The 18,961-nt window shown below is 40.3% G+C and overlaps 1 protein-coding gene across 1 annotated transcript in view; it reads right to left on the bottom strand.

Moving 5' to 3' along the window:
• Positions 1-18,961, bottom strand: part of EFHC1 (EF-hand domain containing 1) — an 89,104-nt gene that overhangs the window by 33,523 nt on the left and 36,620 nt on the right. The window contains exons 5-6 of the mRNA XM_069070590.1: positions 13,365-13,557; positions 236-456 (exon numbers count right to left, since the gene is read on the bottom strand). Coding sequence (XP_068926691.1) covers positions 236-456; positions 13,365-13,557 — 414 coding nt within the window. The remainder of the gene's footprint in view (positions 1-235; positions 457-13,364; positions 13,558-18,961) is intronic.

Genomic DNA, 18,961 nt, shown 5'->3' with positions numbered 1-18,961 from the left:
GAATGAATAGCAGCAGAACAGCTAGCTTCTTAACAAAAAAATAAGTATACCAATGAAAGGCTATTCTCTTTTCCATCACATCCTTAATATTTTAAATGCATAAACTTCTTTTTACTTCAAACTTTCTAAGTTGATGGTTTTTGACAGGGTCTGGTGGCCTAAAATCTTAAAAGTCCTTTTAAATTTCTACATCAAAAAGTTTGTTTTCATCTTGCCAAGACTGATATGCCCTTACTTGTTTTATGACAGGTGGTGGCTTCTTGCTCACATCAATGCGTGAGAATTCAGGAATTCCAAACTTGTCTCGGTAAAATTCTCGAGTGAATTTGTCACAATCATAGATGAAGAAAGTCCGTCCAAGTATGGTAACAGGTTGACCCACAGCAAAATCTTTGGCAGTGAACCATTCTAGTACATCCTGATCAGAAATTTCCAGGACACACCGAGGGAAGCCCTCTAATGTAAAAATGGAGAGACAGAAAAACAAAAGGAAGAGTTAAAGAAAAACTGATTTTCAATAATCAAGCAACTATTAGGTGCCTACTATGTGCCAGGTACTGGGGATATGAATATATGCCAGGTACTGACAGGTGCTGGGGATATGAAGACAAAAATAAAATAATGTCTGCTTTCAAGGTACTTCTTATCTACTGGGGGCACCAACATGTGCATAGATAAATATCTGTAAAATAAATGGAATGTAGAGGAGGAAGACACTAGTAATGGGGAAAAGACAGCCTTTTTGTAGATGGCATTTGAAATGAGTTTAGAAGGAAAATTTGGTTCAATTAAAAGGCTAATTAAAACTCCTAAGGTTTTGTCCTGTCCTAGCCACAGCCTACCTATGAACCAAGTTATTTATATTAGCATGATTCTTCTTTTTGCCTTTATCTTACTCTCTCACTTCTCAACCCTTTGCAATATGACTTTTGACTTCATCATTACATTAAAACTGTTCTCTCCACAGTTACCAATCATTTCTTAATTGCCAGACCTGATGGCCTTTTCTCTGTCTTAATCCTTCTTGACGTCATCTACAGCATTTAACATTATTGACTAACCTCTCCTCATGGAGACTCCTTCATCAGTCAGTCCGCATTATACTTGGGAAGTTTCCTCCTATCTGTCTAATCTAAGGTTAGTCTCCTTTGATGGATCTTCTTCTATATCCTGCATCCTAACTTTGGGCATACCACCCGAAAGACTGCAGGCTTGCACCCACTTCTCTGTCTATACTCTCCCATCAGCTTCCATGGATTTAATTATCATCTCTATGCAAATGCCTCCCAAGTCTATGTATTCAGCTCTAGTCTCTTTCCTTAGCTCCATCACCAAGTACCTATTGGACATTTCAAGTCAATTGGTTCATCAGAATCTCAAATTCAGCATGTCCAAAACAGAAATTCATTATCTTTCTCCCAAAACCACCCTTCCACTGAACTTCTTTACTTCTGTTAAAGGTACCATGCGTGCTTCCATTCACCTGGCTCTGCAACCTAAGATTCACTCTTGACTGATTCACCCATGTATCAATGAGCAAATCCTGATTCTATTTCTGTATCATCTCTCACCACCATCCCCTTCTTTGTACTCATATAGCCACTACCCTAGTTTAAGGACCTCATCACCCTTCATCCAGACTATTTCAATAGTTTACTAATGGATCTCCATTCCTCAAGTTTTTCTCCTCTCTAATCCATCCTTTGCATAGTCACCAAAGTGATTTTTGCTAAAGCACAGTCACTGAACACGTTACTCCCCTGCTCAATAAACTTCAATGTTTACCTTTAAGGATAGGACAGGACCTATGTTTTCTTTAGTAAAGGGAACTTTCAGGTGAGGAATCCCCTATATTAATGAAGGTCAGCAACTTTTCTGTAAATTAGAGAATTACCTTAAGATCAAATAAAAACACCTGTGCTTGGTGCTTAAGCACCTATTTAAACACTAGCTGGTTCTTCTCTGCCTTTCCAGCTTTATTATATACTACTCCCCTTTATACAACCCAAGGTCCAGCTAAACTTACCTTCTGGCTCTTCCTTCATCTCCCTGGCCCATTTTTTTTCATGGTCTGACCTCATGCCTAGAATACACTCCTTGATCTTCTCTGCCTTCTGGAATCCCTAGTTTGGTTGTTTAGTTTTTTTTTTTTCCCCAACCTTAGCTCATGTACCATCTTCTACCTGAAGCCTTTCCTAATCCACCCAGCCAGTAATGCACCCTCTTTCTCCTCAACGGAAATTACCTTACACTTGGTTTATTTTATATGTTTGTTTATGTATGCATTTTTCCCCCAATAGAATTTCATTCCTGTCTTTGTTACTTCCATACCTAGCATTATACCTGGTATACCATAGATGCTCAAAAAATGCTAATTGATTGACTGCTTCTTTACTTCTTACAGCTTAAAGCTTCACCTTCATGTCCTACTCAGACCATCCTGTCATCTGTCCCTTGCAGGGCTGTCTTGTTCCTCTCCATCTGCACCACTATCCTCTCTATACCTGACCTCCTCCACATTAGACCTCCCAAATTTATGACCTCAAACTCTAAAAAAGTGAATCCACTCATCTTTGGAGTTCATCCCTCTTGATAGGTGACTTAAGGAGTGCAAACTGACCTAGTCACTAATTCTAGCTGCCCCAAATTCTAGAGCATACTTCATCTTCAGTCATCTACCCACGCCATCTTGCCATCTGCCTGCTGCCATGTCTGTGTACCCACCCATTCTGAGCCCAATAATCAAATCAATAGTGCTATCTCTTCAAGGATGAGTTTGTCAATTGAATGCCCTATGGATCTGTGACTCAGCAGACCAAAACTCCCTCCCTTGGCCTCCACTCCGCTTTATGTATTATGTTCCCCAATTACAACATAAGCTTCCTGAGGGCAAGAACTATCTCACTTTTTGCCTTTGTATTTTTAATACTTAGCAAAATGTCTGGCATTTAAGTGATCATTCATGTATTTTCACATACTGGACTGGGATCATAATTTAAGGGATCAAAAAAATGTAAAAACTCTACCTAATGGTTTAAAAATATCCCTTCATACATAAAAAGCTACCAATCTAGCACCATTCTTGGCAGACCCCAAGAACTATTTGCTTACTGTGAAATAGGATCAAAGGTTTGAAGCTCAGATGGAGATTGGAAGCCACCTAGTCAAGCCCCCTTATTTTGTAGATAAGGGAATGATGAACCAGAGGTGGAAGGACCTGCCTAAAGGCACACAAGTGCAAGAAGCAGGATCTGGGCCTAGGGCCTCAATGTCAAGTGCAGGGCTTTTCCCATCCACTGGTACCGAGTTATAAAGGAAAGGAAGAACTATTTGACTGCCATAGAAGAGTTACAGAATTTCTGAATTAGAAGAGACCACAGAGGTGTAGTTAAGCTTCCTGTAAATATAAAAATACCTTTTAAAATACCTCTAAAACATGAACGTTCAGCATCTCCCCAAATACTTTGAATGATGTGGGCTGAGTAACAGCTGGAACAGTAGTTAACTATTTACTAAATTTCTTCAAGCCAAGATTTATTTCTCTTCAACTTCTGTCCACTGGTTTTGAGTTAGTTCTCAAGAGATATTTATTCCCTACTCTATATGACAGTGACAGCCCTTCAAATACTCAAAACGTCTCTGTTTTGTATTTTTCCAAGCAATATATTTCTCTCGTCTTCAACCACTGCCTGTATGATGTAGTTTTCAGACCCATCATTAGTGTATGTAGTGTGTAGCAAGGACTGGATCAGGAGAAGAACTACTGGAGTGGAGCACTTCTTCCCCAGTCCCTCCCCACACACATACACTACTGAAGGACATGTGCTCAGCCCTGAGGGACTTGGACCTTTGGAATGACAAAGCCCTCAGTTGGCAGAAAAGGCAGACGGGCTCAAACTGATCTAGGAAACATATCTTCTAAATGCCATGTTAAGCAACTGTCATTATTGGGGGTGGGGGGGAGGAATAAATAGGAATAAATAAATAAGTAATAAATCCTTATCCACCCCTCCTATCCCCCACCCTGCGGGAAGATCGACAAAGCTCCACACCATGCACCCCAGAGAAAGGAAGAGAAGGGCAAGAGCAGAAGTCAAATGTCCCTTTAAAGTGTACTGACTGGCTCTTGCTAGCTCTGTGGCCAGTTCTCCTGTGATGCACCTCCTCCCTCTTAACTTTGCTGTCCCTCATTCTCTTTTTCTATAAAAATGAGGAAGCTGGGTTTGCTGGCTTCTGTGATCCCTCTTAGCTCTTGAGCTATGATCCGATGGATCTCTGTTCTGTGGGGAGGCACCCAGTCGGAATGGCCGGATCCCAGCTTTTATCCCTGCTGCTGTTACAGGGACAGAAGTCAGCAAATCCAACTCCCTCATTTTACATCAAAGGAAAGTGACTTGTCCAAGGGCACACAGGTAACAAACATCAGAGGCAGGATAAGAACTCAGGTCCTCTGACTCCAGAGTCAGTGTTCTTTTTGCCCCTCTGCATCTTCTCTGCCATGATATCTTTACACACACTGTTCCCTACACCTGAAATGAATTCCAACTCTTCCTGGGCCATCTGAAATCTTCAGCAGGCCATCTTCTGCCTGCTGAAATGCGACCCTTTCTTCCAGGCCCAGCTCCTTCATTCTTATTCCCAATTGAATGTCCTCCCTTCTCCTATCAACTCTCAAGCTCGTTATGCCTCACTTATACAATCTGAATTAAAATTATTTGTGTACATGCTTTATCTCTCCTACGGGTCCTTGCCTGTGACTTATTTATCTTTATTTTTCCTACAGGGTCTAACACTTTGCTTGGTACCTATTACACACTTAATAAATATTTATTAAATGAATGACCTGATTATTTTATTTCACCTTGGCTTCACTATTTCTTTCCACCTTAGAACCAGGAGGCCTGGATCTGAATCTCACCTCTGATACCTTCTAATTGTGTGATCACAGACATATTACAATTTCTCAGCATCACATCTCTCATCTGTGAAATGGGGGAAAGTATCTTTGAATTGAAAATCTCAGAGTTGGTGGCAGGATGGGAGGAACCACCTCCACCAATACTAATAAGCATCTATTCTGCAATTCTTAGCCTTCCTTGGGGCAGCTAGATGGTGCAGTGGATAGTGTTCTGGGCCTGGGAAGACTCATTTCCTGAGTTCAAATCTGGCCTCAGATACTTACTAGCTGTGTGACCCTGGGCAAGTCACTTAACCATTTGTCTCAGTTTCCTCATCTGCAAATGCTCTGGAGAAGGAAATGGCAAACAACTCCAGTATCTCTGCCAAAAAAAAATCCCAAATGGGGTCACAAAGAGTCAAACACAACTGAATGACAACAACAGAAGTCTTCCTTGGGAGCATTGAAGATTGAAGTGACATACCGAGGATCACACAACCAGAGGAAGACAACTTGAATCCACATCTTCCTCTCAGTCCAACTTGCTATCTATGATGTTATGCTGCATCTCTCAGCTATATAGGTTACTAGTCTTATTCTCCTACACTGGTAGTAAGGGTCTTTCCAACATAGGCAATCTATTCTCTGGATTCAAAAATATTTTAGAGTCATGTCACAGTGAAAAGGAATTAACAGGTCACTTGATATGTTAACATGAACAATGCAAATCAGAAATGAATAATGTGGGTAAGGCTACCATTATAGAATAATGCTGGTGGTATTATAATCCCATGGCAATATACCACGGTGACTATTTGAAAATTAGGGCTCCTTCCTTTGGCGACAGCCTCAGCAAAGCCTTCCTCATATACCCTAGAGCCTTATTCATAGTATATTGCTCATCTATAGCAAAAAGCTGTAAGCTGTGTGTTTATTGAAGAAAAGCAAACTAATCACAGGTGTGAGGATATATATGGATATAAAATATATGTAGATGAGTAGACAGAGAATCCTGATGTGTTTAGATTAGGAGAGGCATTACTCAGTTTTGGAGATCTCTGTCCAGGCAACCAATTCAAATCTGCTCCCAGCCCAGGTCTTTCTTTTCCTGGTTTACTGACAAGTCTATATTCTTTATGTAATTTCCTTGTGTATCTAAGATGAGTTCTTCTAATCACTCAGGGAAGCAGTCTCAATGTTCAATCCCAGGATCTCCACACTAACCTCCAGACTCATATAGCCAAATTCCCATGGGATATTTCCTTCCTTCCTTTCTTTCTTCCTTTCTTTCTTTCTTCCTTTTTGCTTTTTTTTGGAGGGGGGAATGCAGGGCAATTGGGGTTAAATGACTTGCCCAGGATCACACCACTAGTTTTGTGTTAAGTGTCTGAAACCAGATTTGAACTCAGGTCCTCCTGACTCCAGGGCCTGTGCTCTATTCACTACACCACCTAGCCGCCTCCTCAATGGAATATTTTCCACTAGTACCTCAAATTCAACATTCACAAAAATTCAACTAACCATTATTCCCTCCTAAATCTACCCTTCCTTCCAATGCCTCAAAATTTATGCTGATTACACAACCATTCTCTAGGTCACCCAAGTCCCAAATGTCACAGTTATATGTCACCCTGTTCTTCTACCTCACTGAAATCTGATCAAGATCAAGAGCTGTTGCTTTGGGGGGTGGAATCAAGATGGCAGAGTAGAAACACGACTTCCAAACGGCTCCAGCTTCCACCTTCCCCAATCCATGTAAAAAGGGGACTCTAAACAAACTTTGGAGCTGCAGAACCCACAAAATGACACACAGAAGCTAACCTCCCATTGAGGACAGCCCGGCAGGCCAGCAGGAATCATCCAGCACAGTGCTCTGGGAGCCGAGCCCAGCCCCACGCCAAGGCTTTAGCCCCAGGGTGGGTCTGACCAGCCTCCGGCCAGAGGGACTCCAGATCACCATCAGCTGTGGCTGTTTCCAGATTTATCAACACATAGATGTGAAGGACAAAGTGAGAGGTCAATGCAGTCTGGACTTTGGGACCCAGTAAGTGGGAGTGAGTGGCTTTTGCCCCTGGGGCGAGAAGCTGCTGAGACTCTGGGCACAGCCATCCAGTGCCATGTGGCAGCTTCAGCTCCTCGCCTGCAGAGTGTAGGGGGACCAAGTGACCTGTCTGAGGGGTAATCACTCTTGCTTTAACCTGCTTGGATCTGGATTGCAGTCTAGGGTGGAGGTCCTGGGGTGCATGACCAGCTTGCCAGAGAGTGTGGAGGCCTCAGAGAGGGCACCCATCTAATACCTCCAGCAGCTGAGAAAACCCCAGCGTTTAGAAAGAAAGCTCCCCTGCCTGGTGGCAGAATCCTACTGTGGCAAAAAGCCCAGGGGTCAAGTGACTGAGGGGCAACATGACCAGGCAAAGGAAACAAAGCAGACAGAAGATTCCAACATTAGACTCCTATTTTGGGGACAAAAAGGAGCAAAGCATAGAACAGGAGGAAGACAGTGAAGTCAGAACTCCTGCACCAAAAGCTTCAAAGGAAAATACGAGCTGGTTACAGGCCATAGAGGGCTTAAGAAGCAGATAAGAGAAGTGGAGGAAAAATTGGGAAGAGAAATGAGAACAATGCAAAAAAATTACGAAATAAGAGTCAACAATCTGACTGAGGAAAATGCCACCTTAAAAAACAGATTAACTCAAATGGCAAAGGAAACTCAAAAAGGCAATGAGGAGAAGAATGCCTTAAAAAGCCAAATTTTCCAGATGGAAAAAGAATCTCAAAATCTCAATGAGGAGAATCATTGCTTCAGAATTAGACTGGAGCAAATGGAAGCTAATGACTTTATGAGAAATCAAGATACTGTTAAACAGATCCAAACAAATGAAAGAATAGAAGGCAATGTAAAATATCTCATGGGAAAAATCACTGACCTGGAAAATAGATCCAGGAGAGATAATTTAAAAATTATTGGACTACCTGAAAGCCATGATCAAAGTAAGAACCTAGAAATCAGCCTCCAGGAAGTTCTCAAAGAACACTGCCCTGATGTTTTACAACCAGAGGGCAAAACAGAGGTTGAAAGAATCCACTGATCACCTCCTGAAAAAGATCCCAAAAAGAAAACTCCTAGGAATATTATAGCCAGGTTCCAGAATTCCCAGATTAAGGAGAGAATATTACAAGCAGCCAGGAAGAAACAATTTGAATATTGTGGAAACACAATCAGGATAACCCAGGATCTGGCAGCTTCTACACTGAGGGATTGAAGGGCTTGGAATATGATATTCTGGAGGTCAAAGGAGCTGGGATTAAAACCAAGAGTCACCTACCCAGCAAAACTGAGTATCATGTTTCAGGGGAAAATATGGTCATTCAGTGGAAGAGGACTTTCAATCATTCTTGATGAAAAAAAAAACAGAGTCGAATAGAAAATTTGACATTCAGATACAAGAAGCATGAGAAGTTAAACAGGGAAAAGAAATCATAAGGAACTTATCAAAGTTAAACTATTAACATTCCTACATGGAAAAACAGTAATTGTAACTTATGAAACTTTTTCAGTATGAAAATAGTTGAAGGGAATAGAAATATATATATATATGTATATATATTTATATGTCTATATATGAGGGTATATGGACATATGAATACATATGTGAATGTGTGTATATAGGTTTACATAGATAGAAGGCACAGGACCAATTTAACAGGAAGGGATGATACTTAAAAGGTGAAATTAAGAGGTGAGAGAGGAATATAATGAGAGGAGATGGAGAGAGACAGAAAGGGGTAAACTATCTCACACAGAAGAGGCAAGGGAAAATGGTTACGATGGAGGGGAAGAATAGGAAGGCAAAAGGGAATGGGTAAACTCTATTTCCATTGAATTTAATTTGGCTTGGGGAGGGAATGAAATACACACTAAATAGGGTATCTCACGCTACAGGAGAGTAGCGGGAGGAAGGGGATGAGAGGGGAGATGATGGAATGGAGGGCAGGGTTGGGGGGAGGAAGTTGGAAGCACTGACTTTTGAAAAGGGACGGGATCAAAGTAGAGAAAAGAACAAGTGGGAGGTGGGATAGGAGGGAGGGAAATATAGTCAGTATTTCACAATATATCTACTATGTTATTGTTTTGCATTAGCCACACATGTACAACCTATACTGAACTGCTTATCTTCCCACTAAGGGTGGGTGACAAGGAAGAAGGGAATGAATCTGGAATTCAAAGTTTTAAAATCAAATGTTTAAATATATATATACTATTATTAATACCATTTTACATGGTTAATTGGGAAATAAGATATACTGGCACTGGAGCATAGAAATCCACCATGCCCTACTGGAAAAGTTGAAAGGGGTATGGGAGAAAATATGGGAGAGAGCAGATTGGAGGAGGGGATATCCTGTGGGACTGCTTTTCTGGGGTGGTGGGTAGGGGGAAAAACGTGGAGAAAATTTGTAACTTAAAATGTGGTGGAAATGAATGATGTAAATCAGAAAAAAAAATTTTCAAAACAAAACAAAAAAACCAAAAACCATATTTACATGTAATTGGAAGAAAATAAAATACCATAAGATAATAAATTAATTAATTAAAAAAAAGAGCTGTTGCTTCTACCTTCACAATATCAACCTAGAGAGAGAGGGCAAGTGAACCATCCCATTTGCCATTTCTTTGGTCTCTGTTCACTCAATTCTGCATTGGAATATTCTCCATACAAGCTATTTGTCCTCAACTCCAGGAAGTAGCAGAATGATGTCCATCACTTCTAGTAGTTTGAAACTTGGCCTCAAGAGTTCCCTTCGGGTCACTTCTCTGGCTCTGCTAAGGGAAATAGGAAGAGTCGACGTCCCATTACTTGTCCCTGCACCACAGATGGCCTCACAGGCTTCTGTCCGTTGAATCCCCAAAGGGCCCAAATGGAAGCAAATTGAGCCCTGTTTCTCCGCCTAGATGGAGGAGAGGAATGGGGATGGGGCAGAGCTGTGACTGGCAGAGTCTTAGTGCCATTGGTGTCATGCCAGTTCATGCCTGTGGGGTGGGATCCTTCTATCTGGACACTTGTATTTATTAATGTAGTTTCCTTCTTCATCCTCCCCATTCTCTACCTCTCTGACCACCTTCTTTTTCAATTAGATAGAAGTTAGTAGGAATACTTAGAGTTAAAACTTCGCAGTTTTCATAGCCCAACCCAAAACTTTGTAATGTCTGTGCCACCTTCAGTAAACAATTGTGTGATGCCAATAGCTGTGCCCCCACTTTCTTTATCTCTCTGTCTTTCTCTTTATCTGTTTTTCTCTGTCTCCCCCTTTTCTAATATCCTTTTCAGACTCTTGCTTCATATGAGAGTAGCAACAATAGCTAAAAAGTCTGCACTTTGGTGCCTCCTTTTCTGCCAAGGGTTTGCTACCCCTTTTTCCCCCACTACCCAAATTCAAGTTCAGTCCATGAGGCTTCCAGTGGTCTCAAGTGCACAAATGAATAAACTGAGGCACAAAGGAATGGCTTCAGACCTGGGTGAGAAGAGGGTATCTCCTGCGGGTTAACTCACAGGCCTTGGCCAGTGTTTCCCTCCTTCACCCTCTTCCCTTAGGAATAAATCTCATAGCACTTCTGCCAGCCTCTGTAAGCACAAAAGCCCAGGATGATCCCCACCCCCACTCCCCATCCCCCAGTGGTAGGCTGGGTCCCCTGTCCAGCATTTGGGGGACCGGTTTTCTCCAGCCCTCAGCTGTGCTTCAGGGATAAGGATCTGTGTATCAAATGCAGCTGTATTTCTGAGAGAGTCTTATGTTCTCCCCTCCCTTTCTAAACTGGGGTCCTGTGGAGATGACTTTAGTGGAGAGAGGGTTAACCAGGGCTTTTTATCTGTTTGAAGGTGATTAAACTGTGATGATACAAACAAACAAACAAAAAAACTCCTGACTGACACTTAATGGCTATATGGTCATGAGAAAGTCTGGAGCATTCCAACGTCAGTTTCTTCATCAGTGAAATAAAACACCCATGTTACATATTTCATAGGACTACAGTGAGGATCAAATATATCTAAAGCACTTTGCAAACCTAAAGTTATAAATATCAGCTCTTACTATTGTTAGATTGTATTGGATACAAAGGGTCCATTGACCAAATACCTTTTTGCCTTAGCTCCAGAATAATATCATTGTAGTTTACATTTGTTGGGTCAGAGTTCAAGTCTGTTACCTTCTTCCTACTATGTTATATTAAATAATACATATTTTCTCAACAAGGCTTTCCCCATACTTCTTAAAAGCATGCTTTTTAAGTATGCTCGGCTGTCATGTTTCTCTCCCTGTGTGAGCCACCACTTCCCTACAGGTTTACATGGGAGTTTAGAGCTTATGAAAATTGTTCACTTATGAATTTCAAACTTAGTCATGCCAGAGTAAAAGTTGTGAACTACTAACCAAGCAGTCCAAAGTGGGAATGGAACTGGAACCTGCAAAAGATTCTGTGCTTCAGGGATCACATTCTCTCTCTCATTTAATTCCTCCCCTATGCGTATCCTCATTATTTCCCTGTATTTCCCTAATCCATCTAACTTTGTTAGCTCACTGGGCAGGGACTATATCTAATTTCATGCTCACTTAAGCACTGTGGAAGCTCAATGTCATAATATTCCCAGTTCTACTATTGGTTCTCTGACTCAAAAGTTAATTTTTCTCTGGAGAAATTTCCAGAATTTCTTATCTCCCAGTTCCCAAGGATGCAATGGGGATAAATGAGTAGTATCTAGAGATTGCTTCCAGCTACCTGTGAATGAGAGATTTAGGGTCATTATATGTAACTTAAGAGAAAATTCTTTAAATACTTACGTCAGTAACAGAAACAGGCACATGTACCAAGGATGCCTATTCACCATGGGCAAGTGATTATGGATGGCAGGTGTCTCCCCCTTTTTATCTGCCTTCCTCATAACTATTTTAATCCAGTGAAGAAAGAACAGATGTTGCCGCAGTGGGGGTGATCTTAACAAGCTACAAGCTACACCATCCCATCAACATTATCTAGCAGGGCAATTTCTAATTAAGGAAATCATTTTTTAAATGTTAAAGCATTTATTAAGCACCTACTATGTGATAGGTGGGGCAGCTAAATGGTGTTGTAGATAGAGTGCTGGGCCTGAAGACAGCAAGATTCATCTTCCTAAATTCAAATCCGATCACAGACACTTACTAGCTTCGTGACCCTGGGCAGGTCATTTAACCCTATTTGCTTCCGTTTCCTTATCTGTGAAGGAGATCCATATCTGAGCTGGAGATAGAAATGGCAAACCACTCCAGTATCTTTATCAAGAAAACCCCAAATGGGGTCATGACTGAAAAGACTGAACAATGAAAAATGTGATAGGTGCTAGGAATACAAATATAAAAGTAAGATCACCCCTGCCCTCAAGAAGCTTATATTTATTTGATAAGAGGAAATACATAAAGGGGAATGATGACAGAAAAGGGGATTCTGACCTGAGGAATCTCAGGAATGGTGAATGGACCTATAGGGCATTTAATTCCAGTAACATTCCAGTAGCAATAATAGACAATTACTTTTTCCAGAGGAAGAGGTGGGAAGGAAGCAGAGGTGGGGTGAGGCCAGGACAGATGATGTTTTCATGTGGATGGCTGGATGGTGTGTGAAGTATAGTCTCTATTCTCCTGCATATAGTGGTTTGTGTATTTTGTACTCCCTGGCCTACAAATCAAGACAATCTAGTCCCAAGATGCAGTTACGAAGCTAAGTTGACTGGTTTCCCCAGAGACAGGGCACATGGTCTCTAAAGGTCCAGGAAAAAGGGTTTCCATTCTAGGTGGGGATCAGCAACAGGGCAAATAGAAGAGATATGGGCTGGTTTATTAGAAAATAGTTGAATTGGGATGATGAAAAGTAAAAACAGTGGGCAGGTAAAGAAGAAAGATCTTTGATTCTTTGAACTTTTTTTTTTCAAGCCACTGTAGAGTCCTAAAAAATAAAATAATAAAAAAATCAAGGCAGTAATGACAGTTAGTAGGCAAAAAAGTAAAAAAATTTTCAAGAAATCAGATTGTTATACCTAGCCTGCCATTGGTTCATTCTGTAGAATTCTCCCTGTAGTTAGAGAATAAAGTGAGAATGAATTGTTCATTTCAAAAGGTTAATTCATCATATTTCAAATAAAACTAGCAGGACACTCGTCTCTTCCCAAATATGTCTCTCATCAGCTGGATACTTCATCATCCGTAGCAATCACAGATATGGATAAACGAAGGAGTAGAGAAGAGAACCAAACGAGGTCTGCCTTGCTACCTCGGGGGAATATGTTTCTAAGGCCCTCCCAAACTTCTAAAGTCAAGTTTATCTAGTTAACTACTTTGCGATAAAAAAATAAAAATAAAAAAACTACAGATACTGCCTATTTAGAGAGAAACTAAATAACAGAAGACAAACCAATTCCACAGAAACTCCTACCTGAATTATTCACCAAGACTTTGGGCAAGCGCTGGCGCTTCACCAGGACTGGGAAAGGATCGCGCCCATCATTCCGTTCATATACCTCTAGAACTTCCACTGTATCATCAGCAAGATAGTAGTGAATAATATAGGCTCGAGTCTCTCCAAACATGCTATCTGTGTCATCCCAAATTGAATAGAATCGGAGGACCTGGAGGAAACCAAAACAATTACTTAAAAAAAGAAGTGGTGCCCCCATCACTCCCTCCCCTAAGAAGGGGGCTTAATTTTTCCTCTTTGTCATTTAACATTTAAACATAAACAAATAAAGATCAGCAGACATCGAGGTGGCAAAGTAGCTGCCCCATGATAAGCTCAAAAAAAGAAAAATTTTTCCAAGGCACTATTATGGCACTGGAAATGATGAAATAGCTGTCAATAGCTAGAAATGAGTAAAATATTTGTACTCTGTACAGAAATCAGAGGTTAAACAGCTCAGTTTATTTTTTAAAAATCTGATTTTTAATTAATATTCTTTGTCCTTACATCACCTTTATCTTTAATATATCCCTGTATATATCTACTGCTCAGGGAACGCTTTCTCTGGAAAAGGAATAACTCAGTTGAAACCAAAATACCGATCTGTAAATAAAATCAGCTAAGGTACAAAGAGTAACTGGTCCTATACACAGTGACATATGGATCTTAATAAAGTTATATTAAAATTGCTTATATACGTCAAAAGAAGCATCAAACAGAAGTAGTAATCCCTCACTCTCTGAACAGGGCCACCAAAGCCAGACTCTGCAGACAAAATAAAAACAGTAGAGAGACCTGTTGTCTCTGAGTCATGTATCCAAGACTCCACAGAGATACTTCCAAGATTAATCAAAACAGATGACACTACCCACTCGTGATGATTCATGAGGGCACAAACAGTATTGCTTGAAGGAACCTATAAAAAGTATTTCCAATGATTATGAAGTCTTGGGCAAGAAATTGAAGATCATAGGAATATAAGTTGTTTTTCTTTACTGATGCTCATTGAAAGCAAGGGATATGGATATTCCATCATCTGACGGATGTTGAAAAGGAACAATTATTTAAGATATGATTACCTGGCTAAGAAGGTGGTACCCAAGAAGGGAATTTAGATTTTTAATGATGGCTTAAAACATTGGAATAAAATACACCTGACCAGGGATGGAGCACAGCTAACAAAGGATGATTTGAGAATGTACTTGTAGGGTTTCCTGCAAATCGAATAAAAAGGTCTTTAAAGAATGGAGGAATGATAAGACTGCCTATGTATATCCATCAAAAGAATAATTATAGTTCAGAAGAACAGCAGTTGGGACCCTTGTAAATCCACAGGAGACAAAATCCAAAAAAGGAACAAGTAATAAAACTCTTGGTCTCAAATGTCCATACATAAATGCCAAATGTTTAGGCAACAGGGGTGATGGAAGTAGGAATCCCAATACAAAGAAGCAAATTTGACCTCATCTCTAAGACTTGGTTGGATGAAATCCATGCCTGGAAAATGGCTCTACAATAGAATACTTTATTGAGAAGAAACAATATAGATAAAAGAAGGGATAGTAACCTTACATAGAAAGAAGGCATACTCATGAGGAAATCCAGAAACCAGAGCAGGAAAAGTATAATGGGGAATTAGCTGAGTGAAGCCAGCAAAAAGAGCAATTTAACTATTTTTTTTTTGTCCTTAAAGTTTACTACAGACTACCTGGACATAAAAAGGAACTAGAGGAAGATTTTGGGAAATAGTTCACCAATCTGGGATGGAAGCCTGATGTAGCTGTGATGGACAATTTCAATTATCCAGACATATGCAAGGGTATATGCTCTCTCTTTCTCTTGTTGTTTGTTCATTTTTCCACCCAATTTCTTGATTTAGAACTTTATGTTAATATTGGGCTCTGTTCCAGGAATGGGGGAGGAAGGACTCTTTGCTCAAACTTCAGATTTTCTTCACTGCTAAAAGCAGAGCAAACAAACAAACAAAAAGAAGCTGACCATGAAAAGCTGTTATGGTAACAGGGAAGATCAAGACACAAACACAAAAGAAAATAATGAAATCAAAACAGCTAAAAGCAAAGCCTCAAGGGAAAAAAAGTAAATCAGACACAAGCCCAAGAAGAATTCTTGGAAGAGGAAAAAATTATTTTAAAAATTAAATAAGAATGTTAGAGGAAAAGTTAGGTAAAGAAATGAAAACAAGGGAAGAAAACTGAAAAGACAATTAATAGCTTGACAACAGAGGCACCAAAAATTCACTAAAGAAAAGAACTCCCTTAAAAGCAAAATTGGTCAAATGGAAAAAGAGGTACAAAATGTTACTCAAGAAAATAATTCCTTAAAAGTCAAAAATCAGCAAAGAGAACCTAATGACTCCATGAAACTTCAAGAAACAATAAAACAAAGTCAAAAGAACGGAAAAATAGAAGAAAATGTGAAATATCTCATAAGAAAAACAATTGACCCTGAAAACAGATAATAGAAGAAATAATTTAAGAATTACTAGATTACCTGAAAGCCATGATCAAAGAAAGAATCTAGATATTATATTTCAAGAAATTATCAAGGAAAACTACCCTGATATCCTAGAACCAGAGAGTAAAATAAAAATTGAAATAATCTACCAATCACAACCTGATAGAGATCTCAAAAATGAAATCTCTCAGTAATATTACAGACAAAGTCTAGAGCTCCCAGGTCAAGGAGAAAATATCTCAAGAAGCCAGAAAGAAACCATTCAAATATTAGGGAGCCAAGCTCAGAATCATACAAGATTTAGCAACTTCCACATTAAATAAGTGGAAGACTTGGAATATGATATTCTGGAAGACAAAAAACCTCAGATTACAACCAAGAATAAACTATCTAGAAAAACTGAGTATAATCCTTCATGGGAAAAATTGGATATTCAATAAAATAAGAGGACTTTTAAGTATTCCTAATAAAAAGACCAGAGCTGGTAGAAGCAGGACCTCCCTGCAGCTCTGGCTTCCACCTTCCCCAATCCATGTAAAAAGGGGACTCTAAACAAACTTTGGAGCTGCAGAACCCACAAAATGACACAGAGAAGCTAACCTCCCACTGAGGACAGCTCGGTAGGCTGGCAGGAATCATCCAGCACAGCTCTCTGGGAGTCAAGGCCAGCCCCACGCCAAAGCTTTAGCCCCAGGGTGGGCCTGACCAGCCTCCAGCCAGAGGGACTCCAGATCACCAGCAGCTGTGGCTGTTTCCAGATTTATCAACACATGGATGCGAAGGACAAAGTGAGAGGTCAGTGCAGTCTGGACTTTGGGACCCAGTAAGTAGGAGTGCATGGCTTTTGCCCCCTGGGGCGAGAAGCTGCTGAGACGCTGGGCACAGCCATCCAGTGCCATGTGGCAGCTTCAGCTCCTGGCCTGCAGAGTGTAGTGGGACCAAGCACCAGTCTGAGGGGTAATCACTCTTGCTTTAACCTGCTTGGATCTGGATTGCAGTCTAGGGTGGAGGTCCTGGGGTGCGTGACCAGCTTGCCAGAGAGTGTGGAGGCCTCAGAGAGGGTAACCATCTAATACCTCCAGCAGCTGAGAAAACCCCAGCATTTGGGAAGAAAGCTCCCCTGTCTGGTGGCAGAATCCTACTGTGGCAAAAAGCCCAGGGGTCAAGTGACTGAGGGGCAACATGACCAGGCAAAGGAAACAAAGCAGACAGAAGATTCCAACATTAGACTCCTATTTTGGGGACAAAAAGGAGCAAAGCATAGAAAAGGAGGAAGACAGTGAAGTTAGAACTCCTGCACCAAAAGCTTCAAAGGAAAATACGAGCTGGTTACAGGCCATAGAGGGCTTAAGAAGCAGATAAGAGAAGTGGAGGAAAAATTGGGAAGAGAAATGAGAACAAAGCAAGAAAATTATGAAATGAGAGTCAACAGTCTGACTGAGGAAAATACTACCTTAAAAAATAGACTAACTCAAATGGCAAAAGAGGCACAAAAAGGCAATGAGGAGAAGAATGCCTTAAAAAGCCAAATTTGCCAGATAGAAAAAGAATCTCAAAAGCTCACTAAGGAGAATCATTGCTTCAGAATTAGATTGGAGCAAATGGAAGCTAATGACTTTATAAGAAATCAAGACACTGTTAAACAGATCCAAACAAATGAAAGAATAGAAGGCAATGTGAAATATCTCATGGGAAAATTACTGACCTGGAAATTAGATCCAGGAGAGAGAATTTAAAAATTATTGGACTACCTGAAAGCCATGATCAAAGTAAGAACCTAGAAATCATCCTCCAGGAAGTTCTCAAAGAAAACTGCCCTGATGTTTTACAACCAGAGGGCAAAACAGAGGTTGAAAGAATCCACCGATCACCTTCTGAAAAAGATCCCAAAAAGAAAACTCCTAGGAATATTATAGCCAAGTTCCAGACTTCCCAGATTAAGGAGAGAATATTACAAGCAGCCAGGAAGAAATAATTTGAATACTGTGGAAACACAATCAGGATAACCCAGGATCTGGCAGCTTCTACACTGAGGGATCAAAGGGCTTGGAATATGATATTCTGGAGGTCAAAGGAGCTGGGATTAAAACCAAGAGTCACCTACCCAGCAAAACTGAGTATCATGTTTCGGGGGAAAATATGGTCATTCAGTGGAATAGAGGACTTTCAAGCATTCTTGATGAAAAAAAAAACAGAGTCGAATAGAAAATTTGACATTCAGATATAAGAAGCAAGAGAAGCATGAGAAGGTAAACAGGTAAAAGAAATCATAAGGAACTTATCAAAGTTGAACTATTAACATTCCTACATAGAAAAACAATAATTGTAACTTATGAAAATTTTCTCAGTAGTTGAAGGGAATAGAAATATATATGTCTATATATGAGGGTATATGGACATATGAATACATATGTGAATGTGTATATATATGTTTACAGGTTTACATAGATAGAGGGCACAGGACCAATTTAACAGGAAGGGATGATACTTAAAAGGTGAAATTAAGAGGTGAGAGAGGAATATAATGAGAGGAGATGGGGAGAGACAGAATGGGGTAAACTATCTCATATAGAAGAGGCAAGGGAAAATGGTTACAATGGAGGGGAAGAATAGGAAGGCAAAAGGGAATGGGTCAACCTTATTCCCATTGAATTTGGCTTGAGGAGGGAATGAAATACACACTAAATAGGGTATCTCCCCCAACAGGAGAGTAGGGAGGGAAGGGGATGAGAGGGGGGATGATGGAAGGGAGGGCAGGCTGGGGGGAGGGAAGTTGGAAGCACCCACTTTTGAAAAGGGATGGGATCAAAGCAGAGAATAGAACAAGTGGGAGGTGGGATAGGAGGGAGGGAAATATAGTCAGACTTTCACAATATATCTACTATGTTACTGTTTTGCATTAGCCACACGTGTACAACATATACTTAACTGCTTGTCTTATCAGTAAGGGTAGGTGACAAGGGAGGAAGGGAATGAATCTGGAATTCAAAGTTTTAAAATCGAATATTCAAATATACATATATATATATACTATTATTAATACTCTTTTACTTGTAATTGGGAAATAAGATATACAGCCACTGGGGCATAGAGATCCACTG

This window comes from Petaurus breviceps, unplaced genomic scaffold, assembly GCF_028583685.1.
Source record: "Petaurus breviceps papuanus isolate PSGF00001 unplaced genomic scaffold, PetGlider_PUasm1.0 90822, whole genome shotgun sequence".
Taxonomy (NCBI): Eukaryota; Metazoa; Chordata; class Mammalia; order Diprotodontia; family Petauridae; genus Petaurus; species Petaurus breviceps.
Note: the sequence above shows the minus strand (reverse complement) of the source record. Positions and strands in the feature narration are given on the sequence as shown.